The sequence below is a fragment of the Capra hircus genome, chromosome 24 (genome assembly GCF_001704415.2).
Source record: "Capra hircus breed San Clemente chromosome 24, ASM170441v1, whole genome shotgun sequence".
Classification (NCBI taxonomy): Eukaryota; Metazoa; Chordata; class Mammalia; order Artiodactyla; family Bovidae; genus Capra; species Capra hircus.
Window position 1 is genome coordinate 60,670,776 of NC_030831.1, and position 20,557 is coordinate 60,691,332.

Below are 20,557 nucleotides of genomic sequence, written 5' to 3' on the forward strand. Positions count from 1 at the left end.
TTTTCAAGCTCTCAGAAAAAACAAAGATTCGATTAAGTATATGACACTATTTTTTGAAACTGTGATAAATTGAGGTTTTTTAAACATAAAAGTATATAGGCATTTCTGAAGTATGTGTACTAGGCTGAACATTTCTGGAGTATGTGTACTAGGCTGAAGGGGAACTCAGAGGTTGGGTGCACAGTCAAGCAAGTGGAAACTTGGGGCATACTGCTATCTTTTCCCCTCACAATGCATTCATCAAGTTAAATTCCCCAGTTTTGGACCCATAGCAACTGTGAAATGTGTGTTTTAAGCTGGTAAGTTTGAGGTAGTTTGCTATGCAGCAGTAGATAACTAATATCTTCATTTTTAATTGTCTGACATTTTATCTGTAGATCAAATCCATGGGCTTCTTGCCTTTGGTCCAGCCAGCATTTGACTTATTTCCAAATATATTTGATCAGGGAATGTTTTTTTATTATGACATCTATTTGGATCCTCAGAAACTCATGTTCCAAGGGATATACTTTGAGAAACGCTGCTGTGTGGCAAATACTCCAATGCTCAGGGTGGTGACTTGACAACTAACGATCTGTATTAGTGTCTCTAAGGAAATTAATAAGTGATACATTAGTGCTGAAACATTCTTTATAGAGAATGAGTATTAAGAGCAGAAATCCTGCCCACCTTTTTTTTTTTTTTAACAAACCATGCTGATGCAGAAACGGGAAAACGCTGCAAGATATTAACACTACCACAGTGTTGAAAGCACCCACTCTAACAATCCCATTCTGTAACATTCTGCAGATGGAGAGAATGCAGATATAAAAAGAACTCTGAAAGGCTGAGAAGTTACCAAGCCATCTCCAGTCTCTTAAAGTGGCTCTCAGGACTGCTTGAAGGGGACCCTCTCTGAATGGCTGAGCCGGGTTGGCTCACCCTCCTCTGGGGGGTGGTCAGCCCTCCTACCAAAGGGCATCCAATGCGTGTCCGGAGCTCACCTGGTTCTCGCCAGGAGAGCACCAGGAGCCCGCAGCTCGGCGCCATCTCGAGACAAGCCCCACGCAACGCACCCCTCCATTCAGCTCAGCCCGCTCCGTCAGAATGACACCTTTGATGGCCCAGTGGTGGATCAGAAGGTGTGGAGGTGGGATGCGGGCGGCGGAGGTGCGCGTCCTCACACCTGGGCTGGAGAAACTCGGGCCAGTTTGTCATGAGAAGCAGTGAGTGGTGGGTGGATTTTCTAGGTGTATAGTTCAGCTCTCAGTTCAGTTCAGTCGCTCAGTCATGTCTGACTCTTTGTGACCCCATGAATCGCAGCACGCCAGGCCTTCCTGTCCATCACTAACTCCCGGAGTTCAATCAGACTCACGTCCATCGAGTCAGTGATGCCATCCAGCCATCTCTTCCTCGGTCGTCCCCTTCTCCTCCTGCCCTCAATCCCTCCCAGCATCAAAGTCTTTTCCAATGAGTCAACTCTTCGCATGAGGTGGCCAAAGTACTGGAGTTTCAGCTTTAGCATCATTCCTTTCAAAGAAATCCCAGGGTTGATCTCCTTCAGAATGGACTGGTTGGATCTCCTTGCAGTCCAAGGGACTCTCAAGAGTCTTCTCCAACACCACAGTTCAAAAGCATCAATTCTTCGGTGCTCAGCCTTCTTCACAGTCCAACTCTCATATCCATACATGACCACTGGAAAAACCATAGCCTTGACTAGACGGACCTTAGTCAGCAAAGTAATGTCTCTGCTTTTGAATATGCTATCTAGGTTGGTCATAACTTTTCTTCCAAGGAGTAAGCGTGTTTTAATTTCATGGCTGCAATCACCATCTGCAGTGATTTTGGAGCCCAGAAAAATAAAGTCTGACACTATTTCTACTGTTTCCCCATCTATTTCCCATGAAGTGATGGGACCAGATGCCATGATCTTCGTTTTCTGAATGTTGAGCTTTAATGGTTCAATCATCTGAGGGGATTATTGTGAGAATATGCCTGGTTGGGAAGGTCCCCTGGAGGAGGGCATGGCAACGCACTCCAGTGTTCCTGCCTGGAGAATCCCATGGACGGAGGAGCCTGGCGGGCCATGGGGTTGCAGAGTCAGACACGACTGAGTGACTAACACTTTCAAACTACCGCTTATTATTTCCCTAGAAAATTTTAAAAAGCACTTTGTGTTGTGAATACAGCACATTAAATAAAACGGTGCAGAGAATCAAGGCGTTAGTAAGTCACAGGCAGGCTGCAGTTTCCTAAATCCTTAGAGTTTCCTCCAAGATTTATTCATGCTCCATGAGACAGTGGTTTTCGGTCATTGTTGTTGCTCAATATTTTCCCAACCTGAGAGCCCCACCTTAATTCTTACAGCATTCCTAATTTAAACACATGCTAATCAGCAAATGCCTTAAGTCTTGACTTGAAAATCTGGTATTCATAGTTAGGATGAAAAAGTAATTAAATATCTTAAACAGAAATACAATTTACTAAATTAAAAGCCCAGGGCAGAGGAGAAAGACGAGTCTTCATCTTCTCCTGCCAGAGCACCAAAATCACAACCAGCTGTTGAACAGCTACTGGCAGGCGGACACTGAGCCCACCCGAAAAGCGTGCCCCACGCCCAGGGACAAAGGGGAGGCCACAGCGAAACGGCAGGAGAAATACTTTTCACTCACACTTTATTTTTCTGTCACTCGGTATAAAAATACGCATTTCAAAATACCTCAAGATATTGTGATAAGCCGTGCAACAGAAAAGGCCCAGCCTGCAAACTCTGTCCCCAGGTGAGTCCGAGTGGTCCCGTCTCGGTACTGCAAGGCCGGCCCGCGGCTGCAGGGGCGACCTCTGTAGTGTAAATTCACACTGACTTGAAATAATATTAAAGAGACATGTTCAAAAATCAAAATAAAGTACAGAGCACCTTTTACCCTGTTGTAATAAAATATTCAGAAATTCCTCTGTGTGAAACTCTGGAAAAAGATGAAAGGCAAAACTAGATATAAAAGGAAAAATAACAACGTGTTTATAAAGTCAGTTTTCTCTGACTTGTGAAAAGACTGATCAAACACCCTTTGAGCTGCTGCGGAGGCTCACGGGCCCTCCAGCTGCCAACACGGTTCCAGCCACCGCAGCGTCCTCGCCGTCCACCTCGACTCGGTGCCGCAGATGACATGGTATCTTCTATTGACATCGGTACATCTTTTTTTTTTTGTACTCTTGTACGCTTTTGCTGTTACACCATGAAATACTATCACAATACTATTTATACTTCATCATAAATAGGCATTAAGAAACCACATTTTGCCAAGCTGATTTGTGAATCTCCTAGATTATATTTCTTCACTCACCTGCCAATTTGAAAAATCTACTAATCTGTAGAGAGCTTTTTCTCATCATTAATGTGAGCTGGTGATGCTATAACTTAATTTAAAATCAATTATTTTTTTTTTTTTAATGAGATTCAGACCAAGAAAGCCTAGCATCAGCCAAACTCCCCTGGCACATCATGGGCAAACGTCCAACTCTACAGTGATATGTAAAGGTCACTTCATGGAAAACCCAAATAAAAATTACTCGGAAGATGTTCTGTCCATTACAGTTAGTTTATAAACAGAAATCAAAATTTAATGAGAAGACTCTGGGCCTGTGGGCTAAAGTCGCACAGCCTGAAAGAAAAGCAGTTTCAACGTGGATTCTTAAGACAGTGCCAGCAAGTCTAACCACTGATTAAAAAAATTCCGTCAGGGACTTTTCCCTGGAGGCCCAGAGGTTAAGACTCCACGCTTCCAGTGCGTGGGGCCCAGGTTCAACCCCTGGTTGGGGGAGATCCCGCGTGCTGTGCGGTATACCCCCAAAACAAATTAATCAATTAAAGATTTCTGTTGGAACAATGCATGATAAAGGCTATGGAAATTAAGTTATTAAGTCTTACAATTAAAAACACCTGCAAACATCTTCCTCCACATCCCAACTGTTTCTCTAGTGCTGCTCAGTCGTCAGAACCACTTGCAAAACCCGTGCTGAGAGCTGATCAGCATTTACGGGGCCACCTGGTGACTTCCTTCAAGTTCAGCCAGTGCATTGACTGCAGAGGTGGTCAGCACCGCCCCCTCAGGAGCATGTTACACAGGAAGCTGTGCACGGGGGGCTGGAGATTGTTATGGCTGCTCTGAAACATCAGTGAGAAGAAGTTTCCAACCAGAGGGAAAATGAAAACGGAGAATGCCTTACGAGGCTTTTCCACAGGTGTAACCACTATTTCACGCACACCAAACCTCAAGAAAATGGAAGCTCTTTTATTCCAGATAACCTGTAAATTCAGAATTCCACATGCAATTTCCTTATAGGCGCAGAATGTGTTACACGTTGATTTCCATCTTCTTAGTGAATCCTTGACAAGATTTCCGTTGAAAAGGAGAATGAGAAAGAGCCCCTGGATGCTGAGAGGTGGCTTTGGCAACTTTATGTGACGTGGCTTTTGGGCCTGCCGCACAGGCTGAGCTTCTTTGTGGTGAGCATCTGAGCCAGGCAGTTGAGAAACACCATGAAGATGGTCATGGACATGACAATCACGTAGTGGCTGATGCTACAGGGGAAAAAGGAACGCGTTACAGGCGGACACAACACTCAGGAGGAAGAGCATAAGGCTCCTCTAACATTTCTAAGTGTGCAGGTGATCCCTGAACAACTCAGGGATTCGGCGTGCCAAGCTTCCGAGCAGTTGAAAGTCGATCTATAACTTTAGAGTTGGCCCTGAGCGTCCTAAGTTCCTAAGCATCTGTGGTTTGGTCTCTGCCCTCAGCCAACCACAGATTGAGCAGTACTGCAGCAGCCACTCTCTAACACACCCACAGACAAGCGGACCCATGCAGTTCAGATCTGTGGTGCTGAAGGGCCAACTGCATATACAAAATACATAAATTACAAAGCATACTAATGCTTTTTAAGTTGATATCAAAATGCTAAAAAGAGTGAATTTGTTGCAGAAGTAGCAATGAAAGTAAGGAGCGTTTCGAGACAGCTCCAGCCGTGATCTGACAGGAAACTGTATCAGCAGTGCCCGTGTCTTGTCACCTTTAGAGGCTGAGCTTAGACAGCTAGCTTCTGCAAAAATAAATGTCACTTTCCCCTTGTAATTCCCATATCCTCTGAATCACAGCCACAGACTCCCCAAGGTGTCCCCAGATTCAGTAATATGGCATTTTAGAGCACGGCATTCCATACTTGGACAAAAATACAGGCCACAGAGAAAGAAAGAAAGATGTTACTCAAACTCAAATTCAGTGAAGTGAAAGTTTTAGTTAAAGAGTCTAAACAAAACAAAAAGGACACATCTCTCTACTAATCTGAGTCAAAACCACTAGGTGCCAGACTTTTGGAAAAAGAACACTATTAAAATTGCTCAATCGCAGCTCCCATCTATCAGCAACAGTAAATGTTCAGTTTATACTACATTGTCCATGGCTTGATAATAAATTTGCAAATATGGAAAGAAATTGAGGATACAGGTCTGACAGATGTGCAATAAAGCGGGGGTTTCCCACAGCAAATGCCAATAAGCTTCAGACGACACTGGCAAGTTGCTTATTTACTAGGCCTATCAGAGTTACATTTAAGAATCTTACTTCATAATAAACTTATACCCAGCTTCCCTGGTGGCTCAGCTGGTAAAGAGTCCACCTGCAATGTGGGAAACCTGGGTTCAATCCCTGGGTTGGACCAGGGTTGGACCAGAGTTGGACCATAAAGAAAGCTGAGCACCAAAGAATTGATGCTTTGAACTGTGGTGTTGGAAAAGATTCCTCAACAGTCCATCCTAAAGGAAATCAGTCCTGATCGTTCATTGGAAGGACTGATGCTGAAACTCCAATACTTTGGCCACCTGATGCGAAGAACTGACTCACTGGAAAAGACCCTGATGCTCGGAAAAATTGAGGGCAGGAGGAGAAGGGGATGAGATGGTTGGATGGCATCACTGACTTGATGGACATGAGTTTGTGTGGACTCCGGGAGTTGGTGATGGACAGAGAGGCCTGGCGTGCTGCAGTCCATGGGGCCACAAAGAGTCGGACACAGCTGAGCAACTGAACTGAACTGAGACTTACACCCTTCAACAAGCTGCTTCGCGAGGATGGCCCCCAGGGCAGGCCCCAGGAAACTTGTCTTAAGAATATCTGGGAAAGTGACTGCTGGGTGAATGTACAATAGGGCAATCACCTAGAGGGATGTGGAGACTAATAAGGAAAATGGGAAAAGAGGCTTGCAGTCCACCCTCTCACTCCCCCAATAACTCTGGTCCAACAGGTGGACAGCCCCCCAAATGTCAAGTTGCTATACCAACTGAGGCAAAGCTTCAGGGTGCTTACCCATAATGGGTGAGGCCCTCAGGCCAGAAAAGAAGAGCCTCTACTCTAAGCAGATTTAATTCATTTATTTCTGGTATTATAAGCTTTTAAGTAAGAATCTCCAATTATGAAGATTTATAGTTTGATAATGTTTTCTTTGGAATGGCACTGGTTAGGGCATTCTTTAGAATCTTTCTCTAGATTAACTGGCTAATCTTATAAAGTAAATTTGAAATAGAAAAAAAGAACTGGCTAATTAAAAAATAAGAATGAGAACTAGCTATGTTAGAAATCTGGTTCTGGACTAGGGTAGGCTTCTGACCTAAAAAGAAAGCAATACAATTGGATATTTAATTGCTAGACAAATACTATCATTAAGGAAAGACTTTTGAAATGTTTGTTTTCCCTGTAAAAATAATGGAACAGAATATTGGACCTGGACTTCTTTCCTGCTTGAATTTATGTGTGTATATGTTTGCATACGTGTGTGGTGGTATGTTTTTTAACACAGAATGGATATGATATAGATCTTATCTACCACTTAGTTATGCAGATTTCACAAAGCCATTTTCCAACTTTAGTAGCCACAGTGGACATAAATCACTGATAATTATCTATTTAAAAATGAAAATGACATTTCTCATTCTATAAAGCCCTTCTGGGAAGAAAATGATCTAGATATTCATTTTAACAGAATACTCTTAAAAACCTCATGCCAAAATAGACAATATTATGTTACTAAAATTATGTGAGTTATGCTGAAATTTTATCACACAGAAGTTGGTAACTGGTTGACTGATCTTACTTTAAAATGTCTTCCAAAGGGGAGCAATTCAAGCTCATCACAGCAGAGGTGCCAGGAAAACATGGTATTAGAAGACCAGAAACTTTCAAACAAACAAAAAAAATCAGAAAACTTTCCTTTTCCAGGAGATGGAGTAGGCATATTTCCCCCTATTCCTCCTGCCAAGCACAACTAAAACCTCTGGACACTGTATATAAAATAAACCTAAGTAGACAGAACGGTGGAAAGACAATAGGTGGGTTAGGAACCTTGAGACCCAAGGAATGACACGGTGGTTGAATTTGCTGGGTTTTCTTCTTGCTGGCAGAAACTGGCCAACCAGAAATGCCAATGGACATAGACTAAGAACCCCAAACAACCCAACATGGTAACAAAAGCCTACTCTCTCCAGTCACAGAACAGATAAGGAAAGGGGCGCCCCCAAAGATGGAAAACTTTCAGACACTAGCTGCTCCACTTCAGCCAGACAGCACAGAAGGCGGCAGCTCTGCTCCCGCCTGCTCTGCAAAGGCCGAGTCGGGGCACAAGGGTCTACACGCGCGGCTGGGATGGGGCAGGAGCCACTCCTGACTCTCCTCGTCTTCCTCCAGCATATCCAGTCCGTTAGCAGATTCCACTCGCCTCTCTTTCAGGATTCTTCATCAATGTAGCTTCTTGCCGCTGTTCTGAATTGCTGCCCTAGTTCAAGGGCATCATCTCTAGCTGAGCTTCTTAAGCAATCGACCTCTTCCCTTTCTTGACCCCTCAATGGGTTCTCCATCCTGTGGCCAGATGTTGCTTTAAAATATACGCATATCAAATATGTCCCTGCAAAGAGTCTAATGCTTTGCCTCACACTTAGAATAAATTCCTAATTCCTTACAGTAACCTCAGTCAAAACCATAAGTGACATCACCTGTCTTTCTGAACTCTCTCCCTACCATCTTTCTCCTTGTATCCTTCTCATCATAATAACATTCAAATTTTCAAAACTATTTGATGACATCGGGAAACACAGCTTTCATAGAAAGTCAACTTAAAAAAAACAAAACCCAACCCTGAATACATTTGCATATACTTTAAGTCTAAAATGATATTTATCAATCTGTTGGACTCTGGGGCTGAATTCCAGTTGACTTATTTTTTCTACGTGCTTTCAGCATTTTCTACAATGAGCTTATGATATATTTCTTTTTATGAGATGACTACAAATTATGGTAGGCTTAGACATAGCACTCTTGGGCTGAGCTCATAGTTCCCACACGTAGCTCCTCTACCCCATCTCTGTTCCTCACAGGACATTTCAAAATCTGCAGTGCTTCCTGAGATCAAAATCCTCGCCCAATAAGCTTGATGTAATGGTCATAACTTCTTCATGTTATGTAAGAAGGCTCACTCCCCGACCCAGGGACTGGAATTTGGAGTCAGAGGTGAGAGGGGGGAGGGATGGAGTGCAAAGTGCCCAGGTTACAGCCTCAAGGACCAAATCCAGGCAGCCCAGACTGACCTGGATCCCTGGGGAGGCCGTGTTCCATGGGGAGAGCAGGCAAGGAGGTCAGGAGGCAGGTGGATGAAAGGAACGCCATGAGGCTGTAAGAGAGTACACTGCAGAAAGTGTGTGCAGGCTGTGGGCTGTCCACATGGTGGAACACTGCTCAGCGGGGAACGGGAAAAAAATCCTGACACGCTACAACACAGAGGGATCAGAAACGCCACACTGCCTGAACGAGGCCAGATGTGAAAGACACACATTGCGCGATGCCATTTCTCGAAATGTCCGGAGCAGGCGAATCTGTGGAGACAGAGAGCAGGCTGGCGGTTTCCTGGGGCTCGGCATGGAAGCTGGCTAGACCGGAAGCAGGCATGGGGGAGTTTTCTGGGTGACAGAAATATGAAGAAACTTGCTGGCAGTGATGGCTGCACAAATCCATCAATCTGCTGAAAGTCACTGACGTAATTTAAATCATTTAAAACGGATGGAATTTATGGTATATAAATTATACCTCAAGAAAGCCATAGAAACATAAAGATTCTATTACAGCAGATGATTTTTTTTTCCCATTAGATTTTGCTATCTCTTTTAGGCCTTTTATCACTTCTAATATTTTTTTAAAAACTTTAAAATATTAAATGACTTGATCTCTGAACAAAGTAAGTTTTGTAAAACCAGAAGGCAGGTGACCCCACCTCAATTTGAGTGACAATCTATCTCTAAAGGGTATTCCACACATCACCTATCTCCTCGACCTGAAATGGCCTGAAACCATGGACTCTTGGCTCGTTTAAGCTAACACAGTCGGCAGGGAACAGCTGTGAAGCTCGTTGTCTCATAGTCTCCATGCGGCTGAGTCCAGGGCACTCAGTCTGTGATAGCTCCCATCAAGTCGCGTAGCAGAGTCAAAGGAGCATCAGATTTCTATCTGAGATGATTCAGCTGTTCCCACTCCCTCCTCCTGACTGTTCTGTCATTTAAATCAGCAGTTCTCAAGGTGCACATCATATGAGACGGTAGAGGGACAAGGCGGATACAGACACTGATTGTGTGGACACAGACTCACCAGGTGGGTCTGTTCAACCCACACAATGGGTGATAAAAGGCTGATGATACTTCTCAATTAGGATAATGCGCAATCAAAGCTGGTCCTATCTGTCAGATGTACCGGGAAGACACAGGTGGAGAATCACTAATTTTAATAAAGCTTAATGTTCACTGTCAAGAGTAAAGAGATTTTATGGTGCTTATTAATTACGTTTAGGAGGATATTAAAATATCACTGAACTTAATGATAAGTTTTCACTACAAAGAGAAATGACACTGTGGCTGTCGTTTATCCTGCAGTGATGTATAACAATAGCGCGTGCAGGAGACGAGTCCAAATGACTCCTGCTGTCGAACTGAAAGCTCCTGCCGATGAGGACGACTATTCACCTCAAGTCAAGCGCGTTTAGAACGTAAATTTAAATATGCTTCTACAGTTATGAAAGCTCCCCCAATAGCATTCTTTCTCTAGTTCAAAAAAAATCTCTTCTCTCTGAATGCAAAATAAAGGCAATACTCTGTAAAGTTTATGGCCTGCTATAACTGAAAAAACAGTGTAAAAGATTAAAACAAGAAAATACGAAATTATAGCTCGGTTGGCCCAAGTCAGTTTCACAGCCTGGGTAGGATATTTCTCATATGGCTGTTGAAAAATAAAAAAGAACACCCAATGCGAGAAGGTTCTCCAGAAAACCACTGAATTTACACCCACTGTTTTAGTTGGTCGTGCTGACTAGAGTGTATTCCTTTAAGAGTCTCAGTCCAAAAGATGCATTTCCAACATATTGAACTACACTTATAAACAGATATCCTGTCTCAGGCCCTAGCAATTTAATCTTTATTTTTAAAGAAACCATTAGTAAGCTGGAACTAACACCTGAAGACTCTCTCCAGCACATTTTGAAAACCTGCTTCAGTCCCCAAACAATCCTACAGACACCGCAGATACCCAGGCTGCGTTTGTGTATTGCACTTGAGTCCTCTCTCAAATTCTGGGACAGATTCTCACCATTTATACATTTAAAGAGCAATAAAATAGAGAGGACAAAAGGACAATATTCCATTCCTGTGAATAACAGGCAGGGAATGGCTGGAGTTATTAGCTGTATTACTGATACAAAGGGGTTTAGAAATAAAATTTGTCACCAAGGCAAACCACTACAGGGCCACAGTTCAAATAACCCAGGCTCCCATTAAGGAAACTCTGCCAGTAAGTTTAATAATATCTGCAACATGACACGGAACAGCTCGGCTTTTCAAATGTATATCCACAGAGGAATACTTAGAAAGCCGAAACTAAGAACAACATTCTCACAAATAAAATGCAGGGAAAAAATGCAGGAAAAAGTAGCATAATGAAGTCTTGATATATGAACCTTGTTCTATGGTGCTAAACTTTTAAGTCTTAGAGTGTATTTTCCCCCCACTATCCAAGTCCTTTCCTGGCAATCAGTCAGATGCACATGAAGACATATGAACCGCTTCTGCCCCTTAGACCTGTGTCACGTGGTTCCCCGCAGCTCTGTACACCATTAGTGCCCTACAAGATGCGAAAGGAAGAGTTTAGAGTCCTAACTCACCAACAAAAGCAGCAGCAGCAGCAACAAAAACCTTACCGTGCAGCATCAACTGGGCAATTCCGTTTAGGAAGCCCAATTCCACTAACTCCGAGTGCATTGTGTTTCTCCATCCCGACCTCTTCCATCTCCCTACCGTCTTCCTTTCTTAAGTGGGAGTCTTTTGTACAATACAACAATAGACAAGAAAGGCAGAGCAGAGCAAGGAGGTGTTTCAGCAGGAATGACTGGCAGAGGATTTGGGGAATTCACGCAGGTTAGTTCAGTGCCTTCAGTCTGATGGATAGACTGAGCTCTGAAATTTAAGTCTCTCAGAGCAAGCACCCCATTTAACCTAGAGGAGTTAGACCAGTGAGGATGAAGCGCTGAGACCGAGATAAACTGAGGTTCAGCAGGCTTGTTACCTGGCATGCCTTTAACCTCTCCCATGCACTCTAGGTTTCAATGTTGTGTAGATGAGGATGTGATGATCACACTGGAACAGAAGGCACCAGCCAGGACTGCTCCAGGTAAACCGGGGCTACTCTATGTGCGGGGCAGCTGCCTTCAGAAAAGATGCTATCACCACAAAATATTTCTACAGCGTAGTTTGTACCCTACATAGCATCAGTTAGCTACATACTTTCCCATATTTATCGTAAGTGAAGTACAGGACTGGCACGTGGCGTCAGCATCCTTTTCCTGTGGGTAGCGCTGCAGTGAGGGGTTGTTAGTGCATCGCAGGCTAGGAGTGCTAATCACCGTTCTGTTTCCCTTGGTCTGAATGATGCTCACTGTGTGTTTTATGCCTTGCAGTCTCTTTTTTGCTATTATATTGTGCTCTGACGAACACTTTATTCCCATGATGGCTGTGTAAAGGAATGCAAGGAATAGGCCCAGAGGTACCACACACATGCCAAGAAGAACATCATGCTAGATATTAAATTTGAGTTTGGCAATGGCTCAAAGCCTGTTTTAAAAACAACCAAGCAAGCATAGGTAACAAAAATAAATAGATTAAACAAGACTACATAAAAATTTAAAACTTCTGGGCAAAGGACATAATCAACAAAGTCAAAAGCAAGTTACAGAATGGCAGAAAATATCTGCAAACCATCTTATCCGGTAAGAGGTTAAAGTCTAACATACAGAACGAACTCCACCCCTCAACAACAACAAAAATAACCCTATTTAAAAATGGGCAAAGGACCTGACCAGACATTTCCTTAAAAAAGACATACAAACAGCCAACAAGCACATGAAAAACGCTCAGCATCAGTAACGATGAAGGAAAAGCAAATCAAAACAGTAAGATACACTTCACATCCACCGGGCTGGCTACTGTCAAAAAAAAGAAAAGAGTTGGTGAATCTTCTGTGCCATCAATAGGAATAAACCGGTACAACTGCTATGAAAATCACTTCAGCAGTTTCTCAGAACAGTGAAAGCATACCCACCATTTAATCTAGCAATCTCATTTCTGGGCATGTACCTCAAAGAGCTGAAAATGGGCAAAACGAACACCCATCTTGCAGCAACCTTATGCACAGTGGCCAAAGGGGACAAGCTAAGCGCTCACAGAGGGATGAATGGACAGATAACATGCGATATACACATTCAACGGAATGTTATTCAGCCTTCAAAAGGAAGGGAATTCTGATCTATGCTTCACCATGGATGAACCTTGAGGACATTATGCTAAGTGAAATTAGCCAGTTACGGAAGGACAAATATTGTGTGATTTCACTTACATGAGGTACCTAGAGTAGCCAAATTCAGAGAGATAGATAGTAGATAGTGGATTCCAGGGGCTGAGGGGAAGGGAAAATGGGAAGATATTGGTACAGAGTTTCAGTTATGCAAGATTAGAAAGTTCTGGAGATCAGCTGTACAACAATGTGAAATCACTTAATAAAACTGAACTGTACACTCTAAGCCCCAGCAAGACGGTGGGCGCTGGAGCGGCTGTGAAGAGAAACCCACGACGAAGGGCAAAGGAGCAGGCGCGGCAAGACAGCAGGAGGGGCGAGACTGTTCAGAGTCATTCCCGCCAGAGACGCTCAGAGCGCTCAAACAAGCCTTGTGCGCCCCAGGAGCCAGGGACCCCACAGAGGCTGAGGCAGAGCTGTGCGCGCGCCTCCTGAGGAGGCCCGGGTCAGCAGTGGACTCCCGCAGGGGCAGGGGCTCTGGGTGCCGCAGACCTGGGCACGGCAGGGGCCCTCTTGGACGAGGCAGCCATTCACCCACCATAGAGCCGCCAGAACTTACACGGGACTGGGAAAGAGGCTCTTGGAGGGCACGGGCAGAACCCTGTGTGCCACCAGGACCCGGGGGAAAGGAGCAGTGACCCCACAGGAGACGGACCCAGACTTGCCCAGGAGTGTCCAGGAGTCTCCGGCGGAGGCGGCCTGCTGCAGGGTCAGGGCCGCGGAGTGTAGCAGTGCATCATGGGACCTTTTGAAGGAGCTCTTCATTACTTCCGCATTAGTTTGGCCCCGGGTCAAATAACAGGGAGGGAACACAGCCCCGCCCTTTAACAGAAAATTGGATTAAAGATATACTAAGCATGGCCCCGCCCATCAGAGCAAGGCCCAGTTTCCCCCTCAGTCAGTCTCTCCCATCAGGAAGCTTCCAAGAGCCTCTTATCCTTCTCCATCAGAGGGCAGACAGACTGAAAACCACAATCATGGAAAACTAGCCAATCTGATCACAGGCACCGCAGCCATGTCTAACTCAATAAAACTAAGCCATGCCGTGGACGAGTCATGGTGGAGAGTTCTGACAAAACATGGCCCACTGGAGACAGGAACGGCAACCCACTTCAGTGTTCTTGCCTTGAGAACGCCATGAACAGTGTGAAAAGGCAAAAGGATAGGACACCAAAAGAGGAACTCCCCAGGTTGGTAGGTGCCCAAAATGCTACTGGCCATCAGTGGACAAATAACTCAGGAAAAAATGAAGGGATGAAGCCAAAGCAAAAACACCCAGTTGTGGATGTGACTGGTGATGGAAGCAAGGTCCACTGCTGTAAAGAGTAATATTGCATAAGAACCTGGAATGTTAGGTCCATGAATCAAAGCAAATTGGAAGTGGTCAAACAGGAGATGGCAAGAATGAACTTAGACATTCTACGAATCAGCGAATTAAAATGGACTAGAATGGGTGAATTTAACTCAGATGACCATTATATCTACTACTGTTGGGCAGGAATCCCTCAGAAGAAATGGAGTAGCCATCATGGTCAACAAAGAGTCCGAAATGCAGTACTTGGATGCAATCTCAAAAAATGACAGAGTGATCTCTGTTTGTTTCCAAAGCAAACCAATATCACAGTAATCCAAGTATATGCCTCAACTAGTAACACTGAAGACGCTGAAGTTGAATGGTTTTATGAAGACCTACAAGACCTTTTAGAACCAACACCCAAAAAAGATGTTCTTTTCATTATAGGGGACTGGAATACAAAAGTAGGAAGTCAAGAAATATCTGGAGTAATAGGCAAATTTGGCTTTGGAGTACAGAATGAAGCAGGGAAAAGGCTAACAGAGTTTTGCCAAGAGAACACACTGGTCATAGCAAACACCTTCTTCCAACAACACAAGAGAAGTCTCGACACATGGACATCACCAGATGGTCAACACCGAAATCAGATTGATTATGTTCTTTGCAGCCAAAGATGGAGAAGCTCTATACAGTCAGCAAAAACAAGACCGGGAGCTGACTGTGGCTCAGATTATGAACTCCTTATTACCAAATTCAGACTTAAATTGAAGAAAGTAGGGAAAACCACTAGACCATTCAGATATGACCTAAACAAAATCCCTTACAATTAGATTCAAGGGACTAGATCTGATAGACAGAGTGCCTGAAGAACTATAGACGGAGGTTCCTGACACTGTACAGGAGGCAGGGATCAAGACCATCCCCAAGAAAAGGAAAGGCAAGGCAAAACGGCTGTCTGGGGAGGCCTCACAAATAGCCATGAAAAGAAGAGAAGCAAAGGCAAAGGAGAAAAGGAAAGATATAAGCATCTGAATGCAGAGTTCCAAAGAATAGCAAGGAGAGATAAGAAAGCCTTCCTCAGCGATCAATGCAAACAAATAGAGGAAAACAACAGAATGGGAAAGACTGGAAAACTCTTCAAGAAAATTAGAGATACCAAGGGAACATTTCATGCAAAGATGGGCTCGATAAAGGACAGAAATGGTCTGGACCTAACAGAAGCAGAAGATATTAAGAAGAGGTGGCAAGAATACACGGAAGAACTGTACACAAAAGATCTTCACGACCCAGATAATCATGATGGTGTGATTACTCACCTAGAGCCTGACATCCTGGAATGTGAAGTCAAGTGGGCCTTAGGAAGCATCACATGAACAAAGCTAGTGGAGGTAATGGAATTCCAGTTGAGCTACTTCAAATCCGGAAAGATGATGCTGTGAAAGTGCTGCACTCAATATGCCAGCAAATTTGGAAAACTCAGCAGTGGCCATGGGACTGGAAAAGGTCACTTTTCATCCCAATCCCAAAGAAAGGCAATGCCAAAGAATGCTCAAACTAACACACAATTGCACTCATCTCACATGCTAGCAAAGTAATGCTCAAAATTCTCCAGGTTAGGCTTCAATAGTATGTGAACCGTGAACTTCCAGGTGTTCAAGCTGGATTTAGAAAAGGCAGAGGAACCAGAGGTCAAATTGCCAACATCCTCTGGATCAAGGAAAAAGCAAGAGAGTTTCAGAAAAACATTTACTTCTGCTTTATTGACTATGCCAAAGCCTTTGATTGTGCAGATCACAACAAACTGTGGAAAATTCTGAAAGAGATGGGAATACCAGACCACCTGACCCACCTCATGAGAAATCTGTATGCAGGTCAGGAAGCAACACTTAGAACTGGACATGGAACAACAGACTGGTTCCAAATCGGGAAAGGAGTACATCAAGGCTGTATATTGTCACCCTGCCTATTTAACTTCTATGCAGAGTACATCATGAGAAACGCTGGGCTGGAAGAAGCACAACCTGGAATCAAGATTGCCAGGAGATATACCAATAACCTCAGATATGCAGAAGGCAATGGCAACCCACTCCAGTATTCTTGCCTAGAGAATCCTGTGGGCAGAGGAGCCTGGCGGGCTGCTGTCCACAGGACCACATAGAGTCAGACACGACTGAAGCGACTCAGCATGCATGTCTGCGTGCATTGGAGAAGGACATGGCCGCCCCCCCAGTGCTCTTGCCTGGAGAATCCCAGGGACGGGGAGCCTGGTGGGCCGCCGTCTATGGAGTCACACAGAAGTAGGACACGACTGAAGTGACTTAGCAGCAGCAGCAGATATGCAGATGACATCACCCTAAGGCAGAAAGTAAAGAACTAAAGAGCCTCCTGATGAAAGTGAAAGAGGAGAGTGAAAAAGTTGGCTTAAAGCTCAACATTGAGAAAACTAAGATCATGGCATCTGTCCCATCACTTCATGGCAAATAGATGGGGAAACAGTGGAAACAGTGTCAGACTTTATTTTGGGGGCTCCAAAGTCACTGCAGATGGTGACTGCAGCCATGAAATTAAAAGACGCTTGCTCCTTGCAAGGAAAGTTATGACCAACCTAGACCGCATATTAAAAAGCAGAGACATTACTTAGCCAACAAAGGTCTGTCTAGTCAAAGCTTTGGTTTTTTTTTGTTTTTTTTCAGCCTGGGAAGACTGACCTTAGAGGAAGCGGGAAAAAACTGTGCCTGGGAGCACAGAAGACCTGCAGAGGGTCAAAGCGAGTTGACGCCTAACGGTAGGGGTCTGACACCAGGAAGCCCCGGGGACAATGCGGTCATCACCCTGTGGTGCGGGTGTGCAGTGCCTGTCTCCAGACACACATTCTGCCTCACCGTTCACCCCACGGGATGCACTTGCATAAAAGAGGCAGCCAAGGTTCCTAACGCTTAGGAATGATTCACTTGTGTAAGTGCCATCTGGAATATTACCGCTCCAGCAGCAGCACAGTCCATGGCGCCTCACTTACTTGCCAACAGTAGTTCTGTATTCAAAGTTCTCCAAATTAAGGTTCCCAAAAGCTATTTGCTAGAAATTTCTTTATCCAAAACCAACGGTTTCTGAAATTCTGATTATTTATCACACTCCAGATATGAGGGCATTGGGCTTTTTTACCTCTCTGCTTTGCCCATATCCCTTCTATCTGCCCCAAATACTCTTCCCCAACCTCTGAGTTTCTCAGTTGAAATTATTCTCTTCCTTCAAGGTTCAGCCCACATGCTGACCTTGCACAAAGTGTTCTCGGTCACTGAAGCTGGAAGTGAAGTGGCCTCTGCTCTGTATTCTCAAAGCCCTTAACCACACGCTGCCTCCTATTACAGTTATTTTGTCTTACAACCTGACAGCAGGGGCCATCTGTCAGAGCCAGATCCTTCCAGGGCTGGAATATCCGTTATAAGTTATACATTAGAATCTCACACTCAGTACCTGAATTCGCTACAAAACACTCTGATGCAGAGCCATCCGTCTCTAGAGGCGGGGCATCACCAGGTCTGGAAGAGGCAATGCCATTTGTCTTGGGTCCTTGATAACATCTGGGAATGCTTTATGGATGGTGAGAGTGCTCACTACATAATTTCTTCTCAAGAAATGATCTGCATATTAAATGTATACACATACAAAAAAACGAAACCTAGGTAGGCCACGTTATTGCTAAAGTCTTTCAGAGCTAGTTTCCTCCTCTGTGAGACAGAAACATTCTATTTTCCTCATACCATCGCCATGACAGTGATGAAATACCGTGCAGCTCCGAACACACCGTGAACAGTGAGCAACATTAAACACTCAGTGGTCAACAGTCTGCCCGCAATGCAGGGACCTGGGATTGATCCCTGGGTCAGGAAGATCCCCTGGAGAAGGGAATGGCAACCCACTCCAGTATTCTTGCCTGGAGAACCCCATGGAAAGAGGAGCCTAGACGGCTACAGCCCATGGGGGTTGCAAAGAGTCAGACATGACTGAGCTACTAATATACACATTATATCAATTTAATACCTTTCTCAATAATCACTTTCCTCATTTGCTACTTAATTTAATCTGGCTTTCCCCTGGGTTTGGGTATAAGTTTTTTTCTATGGCAAAATAATGCAATCCTCTAAATGGTTTCTGGAAAGTTTCAGGGACCCCAGGAGGCAGGAGAGATAAACACAATTGCATTAAATTCCTTAAACCAGCTGTGCTGAACATTTCTAAAGAAAGATACTCTAGAATTTTCCAGGGAAAAATGGTGGCTATCTTTAAATAAGCAACATGAAAGTCTGGGAAAGAGAGAAAGTAGTCTTGGGACAAAGAACACAGAACTTCCAGAGTGGATAGGGGGCCAACACTACTGCTGAAGGCGGAAAACAGGACACTCAAGTGGGGCTTCTGTCCCTCCCCCTCTCTCTGTCCCTCCCCCTCTCTCTGTCCCTCCCCTCTCTTTGTCCCTCCCCTCTTTCCCTTCCCTCTCTGTCCCTCCCCTCCCCTCTGTCCCTTCCCCTCTCTCTGTCCCTTCCCCTCTCTCTGTCCCTCCCTCCCTTCTTTCCTGCCTCCTCCACAGCCCTCACCTTTTCTTCCTCCTTCTTTTTTTGGATGAACAGTATATTATTAAAGAGGAAGAAAAGAAAGGTAATTTGAGGGGTGTGTGTTGAGGGGAACATTCTGCTAATTAAGTCTTAGATGAAAGACTGTGGGTGACAGGAAGGAGAAGGGAACAACAGTGTTGAAAGGAACGGGGTCCCCGAGGGACCGCCAGGAGGTGGACGTGAGCAGGAGGCTGGGCCGCCTGTAACTGGACAGGCAGGCGCAGAGTCCTTGCTCAGGAAGTACTCGTCGAATGAAAGCAGGGAAGACTGAGTAAGTCGCTAAGTGGGGAAATGTCCTGAATTCTGGGATCCAATGCTGAAAAGAAATCTCAAGTGGAATACTGAGTACAAGGTAACCAAGGTCGGCAAAGGTGGTGCAGCTGAGGAGCCTTCCTGTTCAGGGCCTTGCTTGGGGGTGTCTCGCTTCATCACAGCGTCCCTGAATTTGCTCTTGACTCTGTGCCCCAGCAGAAGTCCCTCTAGAGCATACGCAAAGCCTCAGAACTTCAGCGTCACCAGGATACCGCGGCGCGTCTGCAACCCTTTCAGCTCCCCTAGAGAGAGCCTTCTCTATGTAGAAGGTTTTCTCTCAAACACGGACACAAGACTCACCATCTGCTGCCTCTTCTGACATAAACAAGAAGCCACTGTGCCAGCCATGCAGTTGGCAGTGTGTGCCCGGGGATGTGGCACCTGTTGGCACCCTGTCTGCCCCGCGACAGCCTCTCCTAGCAGAAAGCTGCCTCCTGCTTCATTCCGTGTGTCTCAGCCTTTTCTCTTCAAGGAAATGATTCTGCTCTGTACCTTTAACAAAGGCCCCTGGCCCCAAATAGTTCTTTTCTGGCCAAAGATGCCCTAACTCTTGGCTCACTCCCTTCTAATCAGTATCTCTTTCTCCTGTAGATCCTAAATTTATATTATTCAAAAGTTTCCAACAATCACAACGATAGGATTAGACACAAAGCCACTTTTCCAAATAGGTTATCAGAATTACAAAACAAGGACTTGGGGCAGTTCTCTCCAGGGAGACGCAGTGAAGGACAGTGGGGATACACAGCCCTGAGACCCGAGAGCTGCTCCTGACCTGCTCAGCTCTTGCCAGGCTCCGTGAGGTGAGCGAGTCGGAGGCTCTCAGGGCCGCAGGGTCCTCGGGGTAGAAGGAGGCAGTGAGCACACCCTGCTGTGGAAACGTCACAGCGCTGAGATAAAGACCACGTGGACGAACACGCCGGGGGACCCTGTAAACACGGTGGTGGCACCAGCGTCGGCAGAGCCATGGCAGGGAGCCTGTGCCCGGTGTCCTGAGCCTCCCCCCAAGCGTGAGCCTTTTCCGGAGCACAGACGGACCCCTGCTCTCTGAGCTGCCTGTCTGTCTCTGAGCCCACAGCTCGAATACCCAACGGCTGGTGTGATTCTGCTGCAACACGCAGCCTGGTTCTGACTGGTCCAGACAGGTCACTACCCTGCTCTAGGAATGAGCTTGCTCCATTTGGGCCTGCGTGCTGGGCTCCAACTTGGACGGAGGCTTCCCTGGGGGCTCAGGTGGTAAAGAACCCGCCTGCAATGCGGGAGACTTGGGTTCAATCCCCGGGTCGGGAAGATCCCTTGGAGAAGGAGTGGCTGCCCACACCAGCGTTCTTCCCTGGGAAACCCCGTGGAGAGAGGAGCCTGGTGGCTTAGAGTCCATGGGGCCTCAGAGAATCAGGCCTGACTGAGAGACTAACACTCTCACTTGTTCTTTGAAT

General features: G+C 45.3%; 1 protein-coding gene across 2 annotated transcripts in view; it reads right to left on the bottom strand.

The window, feature by feature from the left end:
• The window catches only part of PIGN (phosphatidylinositol glycan anchor biosynthesis class N), a 104,025-nt gene continuing 86,105 nt past the window's right edge, over positions 2,638–20,557 (bottom strand). The window contains exon 30 of one of the 2 annotated variants that reach the window (XM_018039618.1): positions 2,638–4,561. In XM_018039618.1, coding sequence (XP_017895107.1) covers positions 4,438–4,561 — 124 coding nt within the window. In that variant the 3' untranslated portion in view covers positions 2,638–4,437. The remainder of the gene's footprint in view (positions 4,562–20,557) is intronic. The other variant, XM_005697301.2, reaches the window with a different exon arrangement.